Source organism: Gorilla gorilla, chromosome 23 (assembly GCF_029281585.2).
Source record: "Gorilla gorilla gorilla isolate KB3781 chromosome 23, NHGRI_mGorGor1-v2.1_pri, whole genome shotgun sequence".
Lineage (NCBI taxonomy): Eukaryota > Metazoa > Chordata > Mammalia > Primates > Hominidae > Gorilla > Gorilla gorilla.
The window spans coordinates 23725977-23746960 of NC_086018.1; the positions used below are offsets into that span (position 1 = coordinate 23725977).

The 20984-nt window shown below is 42.1% G+C and overlaps 1 protein-coding gene across 4 annotated transcripts in view; it reads left to right on the forward strand.

Moving 5' to 3' along the window:
* Positions 1-20204, forward strand: part of GRK3 (G protein-coupled receptor kinase 3) — a 155208-nt gene extending 135004 nt beyond the window's left edge. For all 4 annotated transcript variants that reach the window (XM_031005315.3, XM_055375355.2, XM_031005317.3 and 1 more), the window contains 8 exons: positions 1036-1102; positions 1635-1735; positions 7438-7504; positions 8608-8703; positions 11952-12114; positions 15777-15913; positions 18807-18920; positions 19823-20204. In XM_031005315.3, coding sequence (XP_030861175.1) covers positions 1036-1102; positions 1635-1735; positions 7438-7504; positions 8608-8703; positions 11952-12114; positions 15777-15913; positions 18807-18920; positions 19823-19984 — 907 coding nt within the window. In that variant the 3' untranslated portion in view covers positions 19985-20204. The remainder of the gene's footprint in view (positions 1-1035; positions 1103-1634; positions 1736-7437; positions 7505-8607; positions 8704-11951; positions 12115-15776; positions 15914-18806; positions 18921-19822) is intronic.
* The last annotated feature ends 780 nt before the right edge of the window (positions 20205-20984 follow it).

Genomic DNA, 20984 nt, shown 5'->3' on the forward strand with positions numbered 1-20984 from the left:
TACTTTGTAGGCACATCTTGTTATAAGAAAACTCAATCATATGTGTCCCTTTAATTTTCAAAATGAAAAATAAACCATGGTATTGTAGTTTGCATATTTAATAGTGTCTTTTAATGATAAGATTTCCTTTGAAAGCCAGCTTCTCCAAAGTTTTTAAAACATGAGAGTGAGAATAATCTGTTTTACATAGTTCACCAAGTAGACATGCATTTCATAAAGTAAGAGTTATCTTTATTAATTTCACCAGTGGTTGCTGTATTAGGTACCTACCGTGTACTGCCATTGTCTTGGCTACTTGCATAGATGTCACTTTAGTTTTTCCCTTCACTGCTTCTGTGAAGTATGCGGCTTGATCCCCGCTTTACAGATGAAGAATTGATACTGAAGGTTTCTATGTGGCTGACAGTCACTAAACAAACAAGTCACAACTTGAACCCAGCTTTTCTGACTCTGGAGTCGGGTTCTGCACAGGGAAAACAGGAAGCGCTCAGAGCTGTGGAGAATCTGCTGGTGCACGGTTAGTTTCTGTTTTCATCAAAGGGATGCATTACTTAAAATGACTGGTTTCTAGGGGTGAATCATTTCATCTCCTTCATGTTTTGGTTCAGCTGCTGTTCCTTGGGCTGTTTGAGGGACCAATATCCATTTTTCTGAAAAATGTACATGAAAGTTATTGTTTAGCTCAAACTCTCATATGACAAATGTTATATAAATGACTTTTATTCTCATGATTACCTGTTGGCTAGTTATATATTCTTTTCTAATGATGTTTCCATTGGAACAGCATATTTTAGGGCCACAAGTTCACTGAAGTGAGATTCAGGCAGTTCAAGTAAGATACAAGTCTTGCTATTTCAGGACCTAGCATTTATTCACCAGTTCTTCCATGGAAATGATAAATGTTTACGGCTTTTGCATTTCTCCAGTTTTGAATGAATAGTGATAGGACATCATACTTTACCCAAATATTAGTCAGTGATATGTGCTGTATCACCTGATGCCATATTTTAATAGAACAATTCTTTATTTCTACAGTCACAGCCCTTTCAGACAGCATAAAACCAAAGACAAGCATGAAATTGACCGAATGACACTCACCGTGGTAAGGGGATTCAAAACTGTATTCTTGTCTGCATCGTAATTGTCATGCTTCATTCCATCAATAATAAAAAAATGCTATTACATAAAATGTTATAGGAAATATAAAATTATGTATAGACATAATAAAAATTTGCTTTCTTGAAACAAATAAATGCAGATACAATTTCTAAAAGAATTTCTAGGAAAAAAATTAATGGAAATAGATGCCAAGGCAAAAATCAGGATTTACTAACGAACAGTATGAGGAAGCTAAAGAAAATCGAGAACAGAAGTAAAGAAATCAAAGAAAAGGAGAAATTACTGAGATGCCAACGAATGAGAATGCCTTCCGGTTCTTCTGATCTGCCCCCAGCCTCGTTCATTTTGCAACTGATTAGTTATCTTTTCATGTTTCTATAGAGTAAATATTAATTCATAATGAGGCTGCAATTTTTAATACTATTCTTATCCCAGTAATAGTCTTTAAGTCTGGTTGAGTGTTAGGATGCTGTTTCATGAACGTATTTTTGAAATCTTACTCGTCTTTTCCCCAGAATGTGGAACTTCCAGACACCTTCTCTCCTGAACTGAAGTCCCTTTTGGAGGGCTTGCTTCAGCGAGACGTTAGCAAGCGGCTGGGCTGTCACGGAGGCGGGTAGGCCATTGTTCCTGCCTTTCGGTATCTTTACCAGAAGAGCAAAATAGTGATTTTAAATACTGCCTATCAAAAGTCGTCCCTAGTCATTAAAATCTTCCATTTTGACTTGAAAGGGGAAAAAAATAAATCACATGGGAAATATACATATATTGTCCTATGTGTTTTATAATTAAGAAGTTGAAGAAGTCACTCACTTTTTTACTTTATTTATTTTTGAGATGGAGTCTTGCCCTGTCACCCAGGCTGTAGTGCAGTGGCGCGATCTCAGCTCACTGCAACCTCCACCTCCTAGGGTTCAAGCAATTCTCCTGCCTCAGCCCCCTGAGTAGCTAGGACCACTGGGGTGTGCTACCACGCCTGGCTAATTTTTGTATTTTTAGTAGAGACGGGGTTTTGCCATGTTGGCCAGGCTGGTCTCAAACTCCTGACCTCAGGTGATCCACCTGCCTTGGCCTCTCAAAGTGCTGGGATTATAGGCGTGAGCCACTGCGGCCAGCCCACTTTTTAACTTTTATTAAAGATTGACCTTGTAGATGACAGAAATGAATTCTGATATTTTGTAGTCCATTTGTTTTTTAGTGATGGTTATATTTGTGATTGTGGCAGTTTAACATTCTGATCAGTTTCTCACAGATTTCTCTCATGCATAACAGAGTAACTGCGATCTAACACATGCTCACTATTCTCCTGCCCCAAAAGACTCTGAACAGTAATATCTGGAAAGCTTATAGAGAGGGACTTCAGACAGACCTTTTTCCTGTATCTCTTCTCCCCCAGGCTTGCTTGGCATAAGAAATAACTTTTAACTGTATATTACCTATATGTATATCATACATATGTGTATGTATTTTTAGTGTGCATATTATACATATAAGCATTTTATGTAGATAGCTAAATAATGTACATATATATGAGTATGTCCTTATTAATTTGCAAAATTACCTATTCCTGCTATAATAGATGAAGATTTAGCTCACTCATTACTGTCTCTGTAGCCTTCCCTTCCTCCACCTCTCAAAAGTTGAAACGCTATTTTGAGCTCCTCTTTTGCTTGCCTCTGTAGCTTTAAATTCCATGCTTACCCCGGTCTTGCCTTTTTCCAACTATAAACAGTATCTGAGTTGAGGATTTTGACATTCCTATCTTTCATTGACTTCTGTCTCATGTTCTTTCAAGTTAATTTTTATTTTTACATTATCAAGATGATACTGCTTTCTATTCTGTGATCATAATCAGTCATAATCAATCTTTGTGCTTTGCATATAGATTAATTTCAAAAGTTGCAAATGAAGAAGGGGTATTTACACTGTTAAGGAATCAAAAATGTTGTTCATTACATGGCTTCTACTTAGCCTGATAATAAACCTTATGTTAGTTATATATATACATATATAGTATGATCTCTCTCTCTCTCTCTCAAAAAAGAATATGATAGTTGTGGACTTTGTTTCTCCATGATGTTTCTTTCGGGAAGGACTCAGCCTGCAGCTGCAATGAGAAAGAGGTGCTCTATTTCTGCTGATTGGCATCATCTCACCCAACACTTCCCTTTCCAGTCTTCTGGACTGAATCTGCCATTCACTTGATTCCCTGCCTCCTGCTATATTTAGGCTAGATATAGAATTCTAAGGAAATAATAATTTTCCCCCAGAGCTTTGAAACTCTTACTTTATTGTGTACAAGCGAGCAGTCAATGCAGGTCATGGAGCTAGGTTACCACTCGCGATGGCAGACATGTAGCATCCCTTGTGCTCGGAGACTCGTGTTCTTCAGCTTGGAGACCACCCTTTACTTATTTGACATTTATCCTCCTCTGTTTCTCATAGAACTCTTATTAGCTGGATGCTGGGATTCCTTTCTAGATTTGGGCCTCTGCGCTTCTGATCTTGTATATTACCTGCCTCTTTGCTTTAATTCTTTGTTTTACTTGCCGATAGCATAAATTTTCAACCCTTTCGTTGATTTCTTTCTAAAAATCTTTAGCAGGTTTAATTTCTTAAAAGTAGAACCTTTCAGGGGTTTTACCCCATGTTAAACGCCTTGCTGCAGGTGTTCTGGAGTTGGGTGTCAGGGAAGGAAGTACGGCGGGTATGGGTGTGCATTTGTGTGCAGGTGTGCAGCTCAATGCCCAGAGCTCCAGTCCTGTGTCTCATCCCCCAGCCACACACACTGTGTTGAGCTGGAGCTCAGCATGTTGGCTCCGTCCCCAGGGCAGTAGCTCTGCCCTGCTTTGCTGTCAGTCACTGCCCCTGGGTCAGCACCCCCTCTTGTCTGCTGATGGCCCTCTCTCTCTCGTGGTGGATTTATTTTTTTAATATTTATTTTTACTTTTTATTTTTTATTTTTTTGAGATTGAGTCTCACTCTGTTACCCAGGTTGGAGTGCAGTGGCACAATCTTGGCTTACTGCAAACTCTGCCTCCCAGGTTCAAGTGATTCTCCTGCCTCAGCTTCCCGAGTAGCTGGGGCTACAGGTGTGCACCACCATGCCCGGCTAATGTTTAGTAGAGATGGGGTTTCCCCATGTTGGCCAGGCTGGTCTCGAACTCCTGATCTCAAGTGATCTATGCGCCTTGGCCTCCCAAAGTGCTGGGATTACAGGCATGAGCCACCATGTCCGGCCTATTTTTGTTTCTTAAAAGCGATAGTATCTCACTCTGTCACCCAGACTGGAGTGCAATGGCATGATCATAGCTCACTCCAGCCCCAAACTCCCAGCCCAAGTAATTCTTTGGCCCCAGCCTCCCAAGTAACTGAGACCACAGGCCCACATTACCATGCCTGGCTAACATTTTTTTTTATAGAGAAGGGGTCTTGCTATGCTGCCCAGACAGGTCTTGAACTCCTGGCCTCAAGTGATCTTCTCCTCTTAGCCCCCAAAGAGCTAGGATTACAGGCATGGGCTACCATGCCTGTCTCCTCTGGTGGGTTTATACCTCCGTGTTCCTTTCCTGCCATTTTAGTGGTTATTGAGACTGTGTGAAGTTGCATGCTTTCACCCAATCAGTGGCTTGAACAAGAAACCTTTTTTCTGGGGCATTTCTAATTGCTTGGATATATGCAAGTAAACTTCTTATTTAGCTTATCACATTTAATGTGTTGACAATGATGGGTACAAAATGGAACCCAATAAGAAAATCACCGAAGTGTTTCCAGTAAAAATGCACAAGGATATGCTCTGACTTGGATCCCATTCTTTCATTCAATGTCTGTTTACTGGGCACACACTGATGCTACCCCGTGAAGTGGCTGAGACAGTGCCCATGGTAGGCATGGCCCCTGCCTTCCTGAAGCTCATGCTATGGGAAAGCCATGGTGTAGAAACATCAAGTAAGACAGGTCCAGATAGTGAGAAGTACCTGTGTGGAGGACGAGGTGCCACCTTATGAAGAGGCCTGGGGAGGAACACTCCAGCTGGAGGAGTCAGCGAGGGAGGACTTCCAGGTAGAATCAGTGCTCCCGTGATCCAGCAAAGCCAGGTCTCCTAGGCACTGGGTTTGGTTATAAATGCGAAGCAAGACTTTGGAGAGTTTTGAGCAGAGGAGTGGTGAGTTCATTGAAGAAGATGACTTGGGCGCTGTATGAAGTGGGATGGGGCTGCAGGTGGGCAGGACTAGAGGTCAGAGGAGGAGACATTAGAGCAGTTCAGGCAAGAGGTACCAGGACCCTGGTGCCTCGGTGTTTCTGGCAGTACGTCTATCATCCCTTCCCTGCCCACAAATGCCAGTAGCATCCTGAGCAGGAATCACCACCCCTGGCCAGGTGCAGTGGCTCACGCCTGTAATCCTAGTACTTTGGGAGGCCGAGGTGGGTGGATCACAAGGTCAGGAGTCTGCGACCAGCCTGACCAACATGGTGAAACCCCATCTCTACTAAATATATAATAATAATAATAATAATTAGCCGGGTGTGGTGGCACGCACCTGTAATCCCAGCTACTCAGAGGCTGAGGCAGGAGAATCGCTTGAACCCAGGAGGCGGAGGTTGCAGTGAGCCGAGATGGCGCCACTGCACTCCAGCCTGGGTGACAAAAAAAAAGAAACACCACCCCTAAGCGAGAGTCTCGTGAGGATGGGAGGTGGTAGGAAGTAGTCAGGTCTGGGTCTGGCCAAGGGGTGGCTGTGAAGCCTGAGGGAAGACAAGCATCCAGGACCATCCTGGCTGGGCCTGTGCAGGAGCAGTGCGGAGAGGGCTGTGTTAGCCCTGCCTGCATCCTCTGAGTGGGCTGGGGAGTAGGAGTGTCCTGGAACACAGGGCACAGGTTGGTGCTTGGGATACAGATTTAGGAGTCCTATAAGGGCACTCAAGCTCTGGGCTGGGCGAGATGCCCCAGGGACTGACTACAGAAGGGCCCCAAGAAGCAGCCCTGAGCTGTGTGACAGGATGTGGAGAGACAGAAAGTCAGTGGCATGTGCTGGGAGTGCTCCTCCCCCATGCGGGCTTTTCCTTGGAGTGTGCAGCTTTTTTTTTTTTTTTTTTTCCTGGCAACAGATTCTCACTCTGTCACTCAGGCTGGAGTGCAGTGGCACAATCTCGGCTCACTGCAACCTCCACCTCCCGGGTTCAAGCAATTCTCCTGCCTCAGCCTCCCGAGTAGCTGAGACTACAGGCGCCTGCCACCACACTCAGCTAATTTTTTGTATTTTAGTTGAGACAGGGTTTCATTGTGTTGCCCAGACTGGTCTTGATCTCCTGAGCTCAGACAATCCACCCACCTTGGCCTCCCAAAGTGCTAAGATTACAGGCATGAGCCACCATGCCTGACCAACTTTTGCTCTGGGTACTCCAAGTTTTAATCATGACCTTCAAGAAAACTTGTTTCTTCAATTTATTTTTTATTTTTATTTATTTATTTATTTTTGAGATGGAGTCTCGCTCTGTCGCCCAGGTTGGAGTGCAGTGGCGCAATCTCGGTTCACTGCAAGCTCCACCTCCCGGGTTCAGCCATTCTCCTGCTTCAGCCTTCCGAGTAGCTGGGATTACAGGCGCCTGTCACCATGCCTGGCTAATTTTTTGTATTTTCAGTAGAGGAGGGGTTTCACCGTGTTAGCCAGGATGGTCTCGATCTCCTGACCTCGTGATCCACCCGCCTCAGCCTCCCAAAGTGCTGGGATTACAGGCATGAGCCACCAAGCCCGGCTAGTATTTTTGTATTCTTAGTAGAGATGGGATTTCACCGTGTTAGCCAGGATGGGTTTCTTCAATTTATAAAGGGTTTTGGTATACATTATATTATTAGATCTCTTGTTTGCTTCTGAGTAAATGTGGTGCTTCACATTCCTGTCATTTTCCTATTACATTATCTATTGCGATGTGTAAATACTTGCTGTAAATTTCTTTAATGTGTAGATATCCAATTTAATTCTTATTTTCAGTTATGTTCTCCTGACTATAGAATTATTGTGTGTGTGTGTGTGCGTGTGTGTATATATATCTGTGAAAATTTCTAGGTTATCTTAAACTGTAATAACTATCCCAAATAAATGATCATATGGGATAATATTCCCAGGCGCTGCATGCAGTATTCTAAACATCGTAGCATTCCTCCTGTTGTTTTGAAGGAAGCATATTTGTTTGCTTTCTTAAAGGAAAAAGTGGAAATACTTGCTCACCTGTATTGTTAACAGGAGACAGTTTTGCACAATATTTCTTACGTTTCCAAATGCATACTCAGCACTGTTATGACTCTTTCTCCTCCAGCTCACAGGAAGTAAAAGAGCACAGCTTTTTCAAAGGTGTTGACTGGCAGCATGTCTACTTACAAAAGGTACTCACTCCCTCTTGACTCTACTTACGGTACTGCCGCCCCGCCCTTACACGCTCATCTCTGTCTCAGTTTCTGTCTCTGTCTCTCTATGCACTGCTGGCTTCCTGGCTGTGTCTCCCCAGCATCCCCACCACCCACCTCCCCCAGCATCCTGTGTCCACACTCTCTTGTTACCTGAGAGTTACCATGTAGCCAGTTCCCTTTGGGGCATCCTCTCACTCTTCATTTCCCTAATAGAAACATTTTGAAAATATCTCCTATATCAACTAATAAAAGGTATAATGGAGCTATTATCTAGTTAATTCAAATGCACATATAATTGAGCCTTTTTTAGTTTTTGCTCTTCTTCTTGAATTCTTATCTCAATGTGACTGTATTTTTACATAGATCTCTATAAAATGTATGTGAAACTTCTGCCATAAACATATGTGTATTTTCTAGCCCAATACTACATAATTTAAGACTTAGCATGATTTTATATCAGCATGATTTCCTTTCCTTATTTTAAGCTTCATTATATTTGCGTTGATACAGGAAACACCCCAAATTCAATTTTTAGAAAAATGTTGATTATCAGCTTTAAACTTGCTTTGCGTGAACTCAAGCTGCAGAGAAATGACGATTTTCTGTAGTAAAGAAAGACTGATCTGTCAGTCCTACCGAATTAGAGTCCGACCTCTGGGTCAGTTAACACATACCTCGGGGCGTTTGCAGATGTGCCCTGCTCCCTCCAGGCCCCATTGTCTGTTGTGGCTCCGGCAACCCAAAGGTGGTGTCGCGTCCTCTCAGAGAATGTGCTTTCTTAAGCTGAGCTGGACGGATATGCAGTCCTGAGATTTTGTTATATTTGAAAATTATTTAAGGCTTTGGACATGAATCCTATTTTTCTTTAATTTGTCTAAAATATAGGGCCTTCCTTTGGGGCTATTGAGTGGAGAGGCTTTTCTACAAAATATGAAATGTGATTTGTTACAAGTTTGAATGGCATGCTGCGCAGTGGAGCATGCGGATATCTCGCACTGTGCTGTCTTTGTAGAATGTTAGGTTGGGACGGGGCCATACGATCATCTGAAAACTGTACCATGCTTGTTTGGATCTTCCAGTACCCACCACCCTTGATTCCTCCCCGGGGAGAAGTCAATGCTGCTGACGCCTTTGATATTGGCTCATTTGATGAAGAGGATACCAAAGGGATTAAGGTACACATGTGATCATTTATTTCTTTATTTTTATTTTTGGATGGGATGATTTCTGTTGGAAATCAAACTTAGTGGTTGTTTTAATATTGGGCTGTTTGTAGTATTTAACTTACAAATGAATATCAACATATTTGAAGAATGTGTAAGTTAAGGATCTAAATTAAAGGCTTTGAAAGCTTTCTTCAGACTAATAATTTTATTTTTGAGGAAATACATGGTAAAATGTTATTGATTTGGAATATTTGTGATTGAAATAAAACTTGAATTATACCTGAAGCAGGAAAAACAGCTGTGTGATATCAAACATACTTCCCTAGTGCAAAAGAGCCAGCTGTCTCAATTTTTCTAAGTTTTTAGATCTCCCTGTGTTAGGATGAAAGAGCAAACAGCATGAATCATTTTGCATTTGTCAATCAAAGGTGAAATAATCACTGTTTTTTTTAATACAATCCTCTGCATTTTTCGAACTTTTGTTCATATCGTTATTCCCCCAAGTAGAGACAAGACATAATTAGAGATGGTGAGTCATGAGAGAAGATCATTCTGTTTAAGATGCTGGGTCAAAGTGTATCACTACATCAAGCTCTCACCTACCCCCATGCTGGCAGCTTGCCCCAGGCTCTCCCCCCTGCCCCCGGGCCTTCCCTGTTTCTTCTCAGCTGCCCCTATTTACACCCTTCTAACACAAACCCGCGTTGCCTTCCCCACCAAGTAGCTTCCTTCTCCAGAAGCCTGCAGCACTATTAAAACACACACCTGTAAGGTGTAAATAAAAGAGTGGCAAGTAAAATGCAAGGGCCTAGCAGGAGCTATAACTGGAGACACGTAGGACTGGGACCAACTAGACTGTGGGACAGAAAAGGCAGTAAATGGCTGGAGGAAGATGGGAGGATTGTGGGGAGGGAAGGAGAGCAGCATGTACACGCCAAGTGCACCTGGGGAACCCAGTGGCAGCTGGTCAGAGCTAGGGGCCCCAGGAGATGAGGGGCTGGGCCATGATGGTGATTGGGGTGTTCATGGGACCAGCTTTTCTGGTGTTGGAGGTTAGGTGAAGGCAAAGTGCAGAGGGCCCAGGTCACAGGGCTGTGAGGATTGCTGACCAACTGAGGGACACCCTTCTGTGGTCTGGAGCAGTGGCTGGGGTCAGCATTGAGACCGATGCCTAGACCTGTACACCACCAGGCATTGTCTGTAGCCGGAACCATTGACACCTGTCAGGTATATGAGTATACAGCAGTGCTTTGGGGAACAATCCATTTACAAAGGTATTTAAAAAATTAACTGCTGTCACAATAGAATTTTTTCGCCTGCTGTGTACCACTATCTGTCCTTCAGAGTACTAAAAATAAAACACTATTACGTGGGTGCCCACAAACATTTTTTAATGTTAAAAAGAGATGATCATACTTAAAAATGTTGTAAACCAAGATCTAGGCTTTGGAGTCAGACATACTGGGCTGGGATCTGCCACTGAGCTGAGTGAATGTGGGCCATTCTGCAACCTCTCGAGTCTTGGCCTTCTCACCTGTAAAGTGGGTGGTTTCATTGCCAAGCTTTCTCTGAGGATAAATGAGGTGGCCTGCTGAAGGCTACAGGCGTATGGTCAATGCTTGACAAACTAGTAGCTTCTACTATTATGTTTTGGTTCTTCCTGAGCAAGAGCTGAGAAAGAGCACACTTAGAACAAGAAGTCCTGTCTGGTAGGGATTCAGCTGTAAACAAGAAGCCCAGGTCCTGCTCCCGTGAGAGCTGAGTCCAGCACGGAGGGCAGGGGACTGCATTTTAAGAAACTGTCTTTTAAAAACAGCCCAAATAATACATTTTCTTTAAAAGGGTGGGGGAAAACTCACCTCATGTAAACATAAGTTCCTTTTTAAAAAAATTCATTTTCAGCAAGGTGGGCTCAGTCATAAAGATCAAGTCTTTCTGAAATTATAGGTGGTAGAGCAGTGTCTATTAAACAGAGTTGGCCATTTCAGAATAACTGCCTGGGCAAGGAGCATGCTGTGACTCTTTGCCAGACCGTTCAGAGCCTATCCCTGTGGGCCTGATCTCAGGTGCTCATCGGACCTTGAGGTTTTCAACACCCCATCACTCACACACACTCACACACGCACCTCCAGTCCCATTCAGAGCAACTGAGGGGCTCAGCTGTGGGCTTAGATAGAATGTCTGAAGAAAACAGAAAGAGGAAAAACTCTACAGGTCAAAGCGACCTCAGAATCAACAGATTATTATAATAGATCAGTGAGACTGGATGGAGTAGGCCCCATATTGGCATGTGGGATGCAGCTTCTTCTGGTGTTCTGTTGATTTGCTAAGGGAGTGTGTGCAAGTGCCTTAGCCTCCTTGGTCTTTCTTGTCCTTCTCAGTATTTTGCCTGTTATGATACCTACCCCTGCTTATCTTTCAAGGAGTAAGCAAATCAAGTTTCTAAGGAGGTCTGTGCTTCTAAGACAAGCATGTATTTACCAGCAGGCTTGCTAGTATCTCTGCTATAAAAATGTAGCTCACATGCAGAAAACCATTTTCTTTGCTCATATTCAAAGTGCAGCCTTACCTAGAGGGCAGAAAGAAGAATTTTGAATAATCGTTTACAAGAAAAATGCTACCATTAAGTGTAATTTTTGTTCCAGCAGCTCTTAAAGGCTCCATTGCCTCAACTCCCCATATGTCTTGAGATTTCTTATACATATGATTATGATGTCAAACTGTAAATAGTTGGAAGGTTCATGGAATTAGTGGGAAGCTCAGCTTCATTTACCTTTTGTTTTTCTAACTTTTCAGATTAATTGAGGGTAGGTTCAAAAGCCCTCTTGGCTTCGCCCTTATAACTGTTTCTGAAACTATAGAAACAGTTTTCCTACCTATATAAACAAAATGTCCTTACCATAATTGAAATTTTACTTTGTTGTCGGAATCTCTTAGTACTTCAAGTAAAATTCTGTATATGTGAGTTTTCGTTGGCAAAACATGTCATGAAGATAGTATACAAGATTGGGTTGAATGTAGCTGATCCAGGACTGAAAGTGAAGTGCTCATCAGTTCTGTTTGTGGATGATGATTGCTTGAGTTGTCATTAGCAGAGATTTATGATAACTAAGAACCTGCCTCGAAATGATTACTGCTGCCATCTAGTCATCTTCCTATATAGAGTTATGATAGAGTCACCATGGATGTGGTGCCGCGGACACTTACCTTTGTAAGTATGTTAAATCATAAATATCTTGATTTCTTAAAATAATCAGCTACTTGATTGCGACCAAGAACTCTACAAGAACTTCCCTTTGGTCATCTCTGAACGCTGGCAGCAAGAAGTAACGGAAACAGTTTATGAAGCAGTAAATGCAGACACGGATAAAATTGAGGCCAGGAAGAGAGCTAAAAATAAGCAACTTGGCCACGAAGAAGGTAAAATAGCTCACGTGTCTCAATACATTTCTAATGCAGTAAATTTTCAAAATTTCTTGTAAAGCTGAAAAAGTATTTGGGTTGTAAGGTATTTTGCAGTCAAGAAGAAAGCAATGCCATAAATTGCTTTAGTTTGCTCTGGCTTGGAAGAGCTCAGTCTAATATTTCAAAGTCTTCAGTCAGCACACAAATAAGTCTATGGAGACAGGTGGCTGGGTTTCTTTAGTATGCCCTTTTATCTTGGAGTGCTTGGGGACTGGTTTGGAGGTTTTTTCCTTGCAGATTGAGTATGACAGTGTCTGGAGTGGGGTTGGTGTCATTGGTGTGTGCCCTGTGCGGTCATCTGGGCACCTGACTCAGTTTAGTCCTCTGTTGTCATCACCTTGAGACTCTTAGTCATTTTTGAACAAGGGGCCTGCATTTTCATTTTGCACTGGGGCCCGAGAAGTATGTAGCTGGTCCTGGCGAGGAACTTAGCACAACACGTCACTCGTCAAGAGAGGTAAATGTCTCCCATTCAAGTACTAACCAGGCCCAACCCTGCTTAGCTTCCAAGATCAGATGACATTGGGTGTGTTAAGGATTGTATGGCCATAGACAAAAGAGTTAAATATATAAAGACATTGATATTACAAACAGCATTTTAAAAATTGCCAAATCAGGCCAGGCGCAGTGGCTCATGTCTGTAATCCCAGCACCTCGGGAGGCCGAGGCAGGAGGATCACTTGAGTCCAGAAGTCCAAGACCAGCCTGGGCAACATGGTGAAACCCCATCTCTACAAAAAATAAGAATTAGCCAGGCGTGGTGGCATGCACCTGTAGTCCCAGGGACTGGGGGGCCGAGACAGGAAGATCACTTGAGACCAGGAGGTCGTCTGCAGTGAGCTGAGATTGTGCCACTGCACTCTAGCCTGGGTGACACAGCGAGAAGCTGTCTCAAAAAAAAAAAAAATTGCCAAACTGTATTTTTATGTAAATAATTCAATGCCCTACTAAACATCAAGTAAGAAACATAAGTTTTAAATAAATCATTCATTCTCGATTCACTGAATATGGTTACTCTTGATTTTTCTAAGATTTCATGAATTTTGGATAATTAAATTTATTGTAGTTGATGATTATGTTAAGATGTAATTTCATTTTCCCTCTGAGCAAAGACCCTTGCAAGGTTAACCTTATGTAACAAGAACGGCCAGAAACTCTTTCACTCTATTAATAGGTTACTTTGGTGGCAGCATCTTGGTATAGGATTCCTTGGTCTTATCTGACAATTTCCCTGTGGCATTTAAAGTGTCTTCAATTCTGGATGACTTACTCTTTATATAAACGTTGCCAGAATACACCAAGGGAATCCTGCATTCTTTTAGCTCTGTTTACCTCAATTCTGCAGGGACACACAGCCTTTATTTGTAAGCTCTTCTTTTTTTTTCGAGATGGAGTCTCACACTGTCACCCAGGTTGGAGTGCAGTGGCGCGATCTCGGCTCACTGCAACCTCTGCCTCCCAGGTTCAAGTGATTCTCCTGCCTCAGCCTCCCAAGTAGCTGGGATTACAGGCGCCCACCACCACGCCTGGCTATTTTTTTTGTATTTTTAGTAGAGATGGGATTTCACTACGTTGGCCAGGCTGGTCTTGAACTCCTGACCTCATGATCCACCTGCCTTGGCCTCCCAAAGTGCTGGGATTACAGGCGTGAGCCACTGCGCCCAGCCGTAAGCTCTTCTTTAGAGAACTGGTCCATTGTGATCACACTGGGGTGTGTTTGCCACAGCAGATTTTACATTGAATCAATGTCGACTTGCTCAAGGGGGGTTCATGGTGTCACTAGAATCCTGATTAATTGGATCCAGAAATATATATAGATCTTCATAAGCATGTTCAAGTGTTCCTTCTAGTTAGAGCTGTAATTAGAAAGTTTAGCAAATCAATGAATTTATCTTCCTGTGTTAGTAAGTAATTCATGCACAAGTAGGTCTTGGCTGACAATCTCAGAGGTCACCTTTATAGAAAAATATAGTCTAGGCTTAGATTCCTGAAAAAAAAAATTATAATAAAATTGGTCCTCCACATCTCAGGTTCTGCATCTGCGGATTCGACCAACCATGATCAAAAATATCTGGAGAAAAACAATAAGAATAACAATACAACAATAAAAAATAATGCAAATAAAAGCCATACAGCAGGCGTTCCCAACCCCCAGGGGGGAGGCCAGTTAGGAACCGGGCCGCACAGCACGAGATCAGTGCTGGGCGAGTGAGCATCACCACCTGAGCTCCGCCTCCTGTCAGATCAGCAGTGGCCTGAGATTCTCGTAGGATTGCAAACCCTATGGTGAACTGCGCACGTGAGGGATCTAGGTTACGTGCTCCTTATGAGAATCGAATGCTTGATCTGAAGTAGCATAGTTTGAACCCAAAACCATTCCCCCATCCCCGTCTGTGGAAAAATTGTCTTCCACGAAACTGGTCCCCGGTGCCAAAAAGGTTCGGGACTACTGCTACACAGTGTAACAACTATTTATGTAGCATTTACACTGTATTAGGTATTATAGGTAAACTAGAGGTGATTTAAAGTTTGTAGGAGGATATATGTAGGTTCTATGCAAACACCATGCCATTTTATATTGACGACTTGAACATCTACTGATTTCGGTATCTGCTGGGGTCCTGGAACCTATCCCTTGTGGCTACCAAGGGATGACTGCTAGTATTTTAAATAGATTTTGGAAATGCAAGCACTTCTCAGTGAAAGCGACAACTCCATCCTTCCCCATCACCACTGACCCTCCCTGGCCCTCCCTCTCCTTTGTTCTTTACCTGCTTGTCTCCAGATGACACAACATGGGTTTTATGTGTTTACTTATGGTCTGAAACACTCACTAGATTGTAATAAGCTCTCTGAAGCAGGGGTTTTTGTCTCTTTTGTTCTCTGCTGAACCCAGAATATCTGGAATATGCCCAGTACCTGGGCATTCACGTGCTACTTGTTGAAGAAATGAGTGTGTGAGTGAATGACTTTAGCACAATCACCAAAGCCTTTAATACAGACTTTAAAATTAACCTTTTTTTTTTTAAAGACACAGTTCTTCACTATAAAAATGTAATCAGGACTCAACAATGTCTGTGAATTCTCTCTATACATAACCATATATTTGAGGAATAAACCTAACATTAAGCTGAGGAAGGAACCGTTTTTGATCCTTATGTTACCTTAAATTACTTAGACAAGAAAATTCCCACTATTATTATTTTTAAGATAAAAGGGAGATTAAAGGGGGAATGCCAACCCCACGTAAAGGCGAAGGTACTTTGGGGATAGCTTGACTTTAAATACCGTCTATTCTCCGGTTCTCATCATACATAATGAAAAGAGTTTGGAAACTAACTTTTGCCCTCCCAGAGCGATAAATGAACATCATGGATTTATCAGCATATTGAGAAGCAATCATTTACTGTGTGAGCAGAGAGAGCTGCAGAACCCTCTGATCTTTAGATCCCCAGTACACATGCACTTAAAACTAAAATTGTGACTTCTGTAATGTGTTCTATTTATAGAAACCTGCTTTTTCCAAAAAGTATGTCTGTTCTTTTTTCAGAGAATAATGCTGCTAAGACATTTTGTTTCAGAGCCTATTTAACTCCTAGTGATTTTGTATTCCTCAGATTACGCTCTGGGGAAGGACTGTATTATGCATGGGTACATGCTGAAACTGGGAAACCCATTTCTGACTCAGTGGCAGCGTCGCTATTTTTACCTCTTTCCAAATAGACTTGAATGGAGAGGAGAGGGAGAGTCCCGGGTAAGTCTAAGGCAGTCTCACCGAGCATGTTTCCCAGTACGTACAATGGCATATGGTTATTTCATGTTGCTGACGTGTTTTATACACTATCCTCCGAAACTCTGTGATTCTATTTTACTGCTATACATGAGATTGTAATGTGCAAACTTTAACTTGTTTTTAAACTTCCAAGTCAAGGAACAACTTGGTAATACCTGAAAATAGAACATGCTTCTTAGTGAGGTCAGAAGCACCACATCATCAGATGGATTTGAAGAAGGCTGGAGAGCAGTTAGACAGATCTAAAAAGAAAAGACAAGCTGGACTTTGAAGTCAGACAGAGGTGTTCAGCTCCACTGCTGAGTGTCTCTGGGACTTTGAACACGTCACATTGACTGTCTCAGCCTCTGTTTTCTTATCTGTGAAATGAGGGAAATAGAAATCATAACAATTGCAGTCAGCCCTCCATCTCCACAGATCCCCATCCTGGGATTCAAACAACCAAGGAGAGAAAATATTCGGGGAAAAAAAATTTAAAATAACAACAAAACAATAAAAACTAATACAGAAAAAAAACAACACAGTCTAACGACTATTTACATAGCATTTACGTTAGAGGTGATTTAGAGTATACAGGAGGATGTGTGAAGGTTATATGCAAATACGATACCATTTTATATCAGCAACTTGAGCATCTATGGATTTTGTATAATTCGGACCTGGGCAGATTATACATTTATTATGCTACTCGGGGGTTCCTGGAACCAGTCCCCTGTGGATACTAAGGGATGACTGTACTGTAATTTTTGCATGTTTATCTGAGGTCAAGTGCTGTTAAAAAAAAAAAAAACTCCATGTGTTTGGGAACCTTTGAGGGTCCAACTCTCATTTTATAAAGAGGAAAGCAGGCTTGGAAGAGGAAAGTCTGCCACCCAAAAACACAACTGGACAGTTAGGAGGTGGAGGGGTGACTCAGACCAGGTCATCCTGTGCCCTCAGTCTCTCCATTGTACAGCCTCTCCTAGTTGGGTCAAATAAAATGTCCCAGGCCATGACACTTCGCACAGAGATGAGGTCACCAAAAGATGCTTCCTTGTGTCTCCACCTTGTTGAGAATTTGTAGGTGGATCATACAACAGACAGCAAGATGTAGCTGCCATCTAAGATCCTTTCGAGAACTAATGTTTGTGAACAAGATAAAAAGAAATTTCTGATCCACACTACCTTTCAGCAAATCAGGCAGCATTTATTAAGTGCCTACTGGGTGAAGAGCCCAGGGCTTGTCAACAAGGAAGGAGCCAACCCTGGTGGAAGGCATCTTTTCTTTTCTTGGTGCGGAGGGGGGGGCCTGGTGAGTCATCGTAAGCAGGACGATGGTCCCAAACACTCAAAACATTGTTTATGTGTTGGATGTGTTGGAATACCACCCATCTGTTCTCCAGGGATCAGAAGTGTGGAAAACAGGGCACCTAAATCTCATGTATTTGACTTTGGACTGTATTTTTAGTTTACTGTTGGCAAAGTTTTCATTCAATTATGAATGATTACAATTGCATATCACTCCATTTCTTTGAAAAGAAACAAGATCTTCCCAACCATCACTCCTGCCATCGAAGTTATTTTTGAAAAATTAGAATCTAGGATCTAAGTTCCAATTAATAAGATTCTTTTGGGGACCCTGAAGTGTAACTCAGGGCTGGGAAGCATCAAAGTAGCTCCCCAAAGCTCACTGTATTTCCAGGTAATGAGCGGACCTGGGCAGATTATACATTTATTATGCTACCCACTGGCATGTTAAAAGGAAATCGCCCCACTTTTCAGGCTGTTTGAAAACTTAAAAAAACAAAACTTTTACCTTTGTTTAACATTGGATGCAATAAATGAGCTTGGTTTTAAAAGGTTCAACATTTAGTGTTCTATTTAAGAAGCTCCATAATATGCATGAGCAGATTTGTAAGTCTAAGTAAGGAAAAAGAAAACCTGAGTGTTTATCAGAGTGCCATTTCTCATTCAGGATTCCTGAAGTATTTATTTAAAACAAAAACCATAAGATGCTAAGGAACTCATGACACTATAGCATTCACCTTAAGCAATAATACTATAGACTTTTTTTTTTTTTTTTTTTTTTTGAGACAGAGTCTCGCTCTGTCGCCCAGGCTGGAGTGCAGTGGTGTGATCTCGGCTCACTGCAAGCTCCACCTCCTGCGTTCAAGCGATTCTCCTGCCTCAGCCTCCCGAGTAGCTGGGACTACAGGAGCCCGCTACCACGCCCGGCTAATTTTTGTATTTTTAGCAGAGATGGGGTTTCACCATCTTGGCCAGGCTGGTCTCAAGCTCTTGGCCTCGTGATGCACCCGCCTCGGCCTCCCGAAGTGCTGGGATTACAGGCATGAGCCACCGCGCCCAGCTTATAGGCCTTTTAATCTTTTAATGAAACCACCTCTATTTATGACATCATTGGGATACTATCAAAATATTGTTAGCTTACAAGCTGACATCACTAAACATTTACTGAGTTGCTGCCTTAAAACTGAACCACACACCTTTGGCTCACATAAATCATATGTGGCTCTGTTGCTTCCTCACAATGTTATTGACAGAATGTATATGAGTGTGCCATACAGCAAGTACGCTTGCGATTCATCATCATTCAAAATCAGTTCTGTGTTGAGGGAACAGCTTTGCCGTTTTTCCTTAGCAAAACATTGCTTTCTCTGCAGTTTTCCTTGAAACATTATAATTTGAACTTTTGTTTGTGTTCCTTTATAGCCATTTTCCCCTTCTAGAATACCACCAAAGAAAGAAAACCGAATGCGTTTTCTTTTTTTACTTGTTCTAACTTGGTAGTTTTTGGTATTACTACTTAAGAAATCACAAAATAATTTGAATTTTGAATTTCTGTTTTTATGGTTAGCAAAATTTACTGACAATGGAACAGATTCTCTCTGTGGAAGAAACTCAAATTAAAGACAAAAAATGCATTTTGTTCAGAATAAAAGGAGGGAAGCAATTTGTCTTGCAATGTGAGGTGAGTTTTTATTTATTTTTTCTTAGGTGAATGTTAGAATAATTAAATATTCAGCAAAGTTGACTGGCTGTCTATAAAACATTTTCTCATGCCATGTTTTATCACTTACAAACTTAGTAAGAAAGCCCCAAGGTACAAGGTTTTCAGCAAATTCATCGTGATTTTTTAAAAAGGCAAATATTATTAGAAAATGGCAGGAGTATGTAGGTGAAATAATGTCATTACTCTATCTGGAAAATCTGCTCAGTATTTAATAGGGCCTGGAATTTTATTTTTTCTATAACTTTGAAGATTTTTCGGCATGTTCGATGTTAAGGTTTATATATTTAGATAAATATAAGATGGCAAACTGAAATGCCATCTTCTCTAAATGAAAATGCCATCTTTTCCTCAAAGTTACATTGTAACACAAATTTCATTCCTGGACACTTTGTGACTGGTGTACTAGTGTGTGTGTGTTTTAAGAGAGCATATTTAGAGAAATAAACACGTATTAGATGCAAAAAAACCATTTTTACTAACATCAGTACTACATTACATACATGAATATACATTTAAAACATTTTTTACTTTGTCAAAACTCCTTCCCCTATATTGTTATAGATTTCAGTTGTTTTAGAAATCAAAAGTAATCTCTAAACAAATTAAAGGCAGTGATTCTCAGAGTGGGATTGTACTGGAATCATCTGAAGGGTTTTTAATGTGGCCTTTCCCTGCTCTTTTCAAGAGATTCTGGAGAAGGTGGCAGCGTGACCCATCAGCTAGTAATGCCACTGGGGGTGGACACTTAGGGTGTGCTTCCTTCAGGGGTTCCAGGGACGCTGGTAATCAATAGGGGCACCCACCGCTGTTGGCAAAATGGGTGAGCCCATCACAACGGCTGCCTTTGTATTCCCCCTCAGAGTGATCCAGAGTTTGTGCAGTGGAAGAAAGAGTTGAACGAAACCTTCAAGGAGGCCCAGCGGCTATTGCGTCGTGCCCCGAAGTTCCTCAACAAACCTCGGTCAGGTACTGTGGAGCTCCCAAAGCCATCCCTCTGTCACAGAAACAGCAACGGCCTCTAGCACCCAGGGACAGGGAGGGTCCTCAAGGAGGACACACCAGGGCCTCAGCCTTTTGGGGTGAACGAGGATGAGGCATCTGATCTATTCGCTACTGGGACTCCTCCAGGCTCCCGAGAGGAGTCGGGACCCTTCGGCTTGGGGTCAGCTCAGCTCCCTGCCTTGTCACATTTGTCCGCATTCGAAACTACTGAAGAAATAAAAGTTCTTTTTCTTTGCTACACACTTTGGTACCTATGAACCTAGAACTTGAAGTGACTCCTACTTATCACGTAAATTTTTATGTCTGATATCAAACACATCTTAGACTTTCCAGGATGGAATTTAAAGATGTTCAGTGTTGGGTAACAGATTGCCCTAAGCATTGCCACATATTCTGTCTAGTCACTGCTGATTTTCTATGTCTTTGCTCCATACTGCTGGGGGATGGGAGAGCCACAGTGTTTCTTTTGTGCACTTCGCAACTGACTTCTTGTTCTGGGGTTAAAAGTTGAAGATATTTTCTGATGATATTAAAAGTTGAAGATATTTCTGCACTTGGGCCCTCCTCTGGGAGCCGCACCCACGTGACTGCCCTGCCTCTGACCAGTCTGTTCCGGGGCCCCCTCAGCCAGGTGGGAATGACGGACACGTACTCTCCAAATGTATGGGATTAACTAATCATTGAAGGCATTCATCCGTCCATCATTGGAAAGATTTACAGTGATTCTGAAGGACAGGCCATGGAGTTTTAGGTTTCAGGGGCAAGAGCAGTTTTCAAAAGTCTTTGAGTCCAATGTGCGCGAGTCGACAAGCAGTACCTGGCGTGCAGGAGCACTCATGGGTGAGTCCGTCTCAGGTCTCGACAATTAGCAGTTGTGTGACAGTCATTCTGGTTCCTTCTGCCTGACCCTGGGAGACATATCAGTAATGGATGTACAAAAGCAGGTCTGTTTTACGTCTTAGTATAATTTCAGATGAATTGTATTGAAAAAATGCTGAGGAATGAATGTGTCAAAATGGG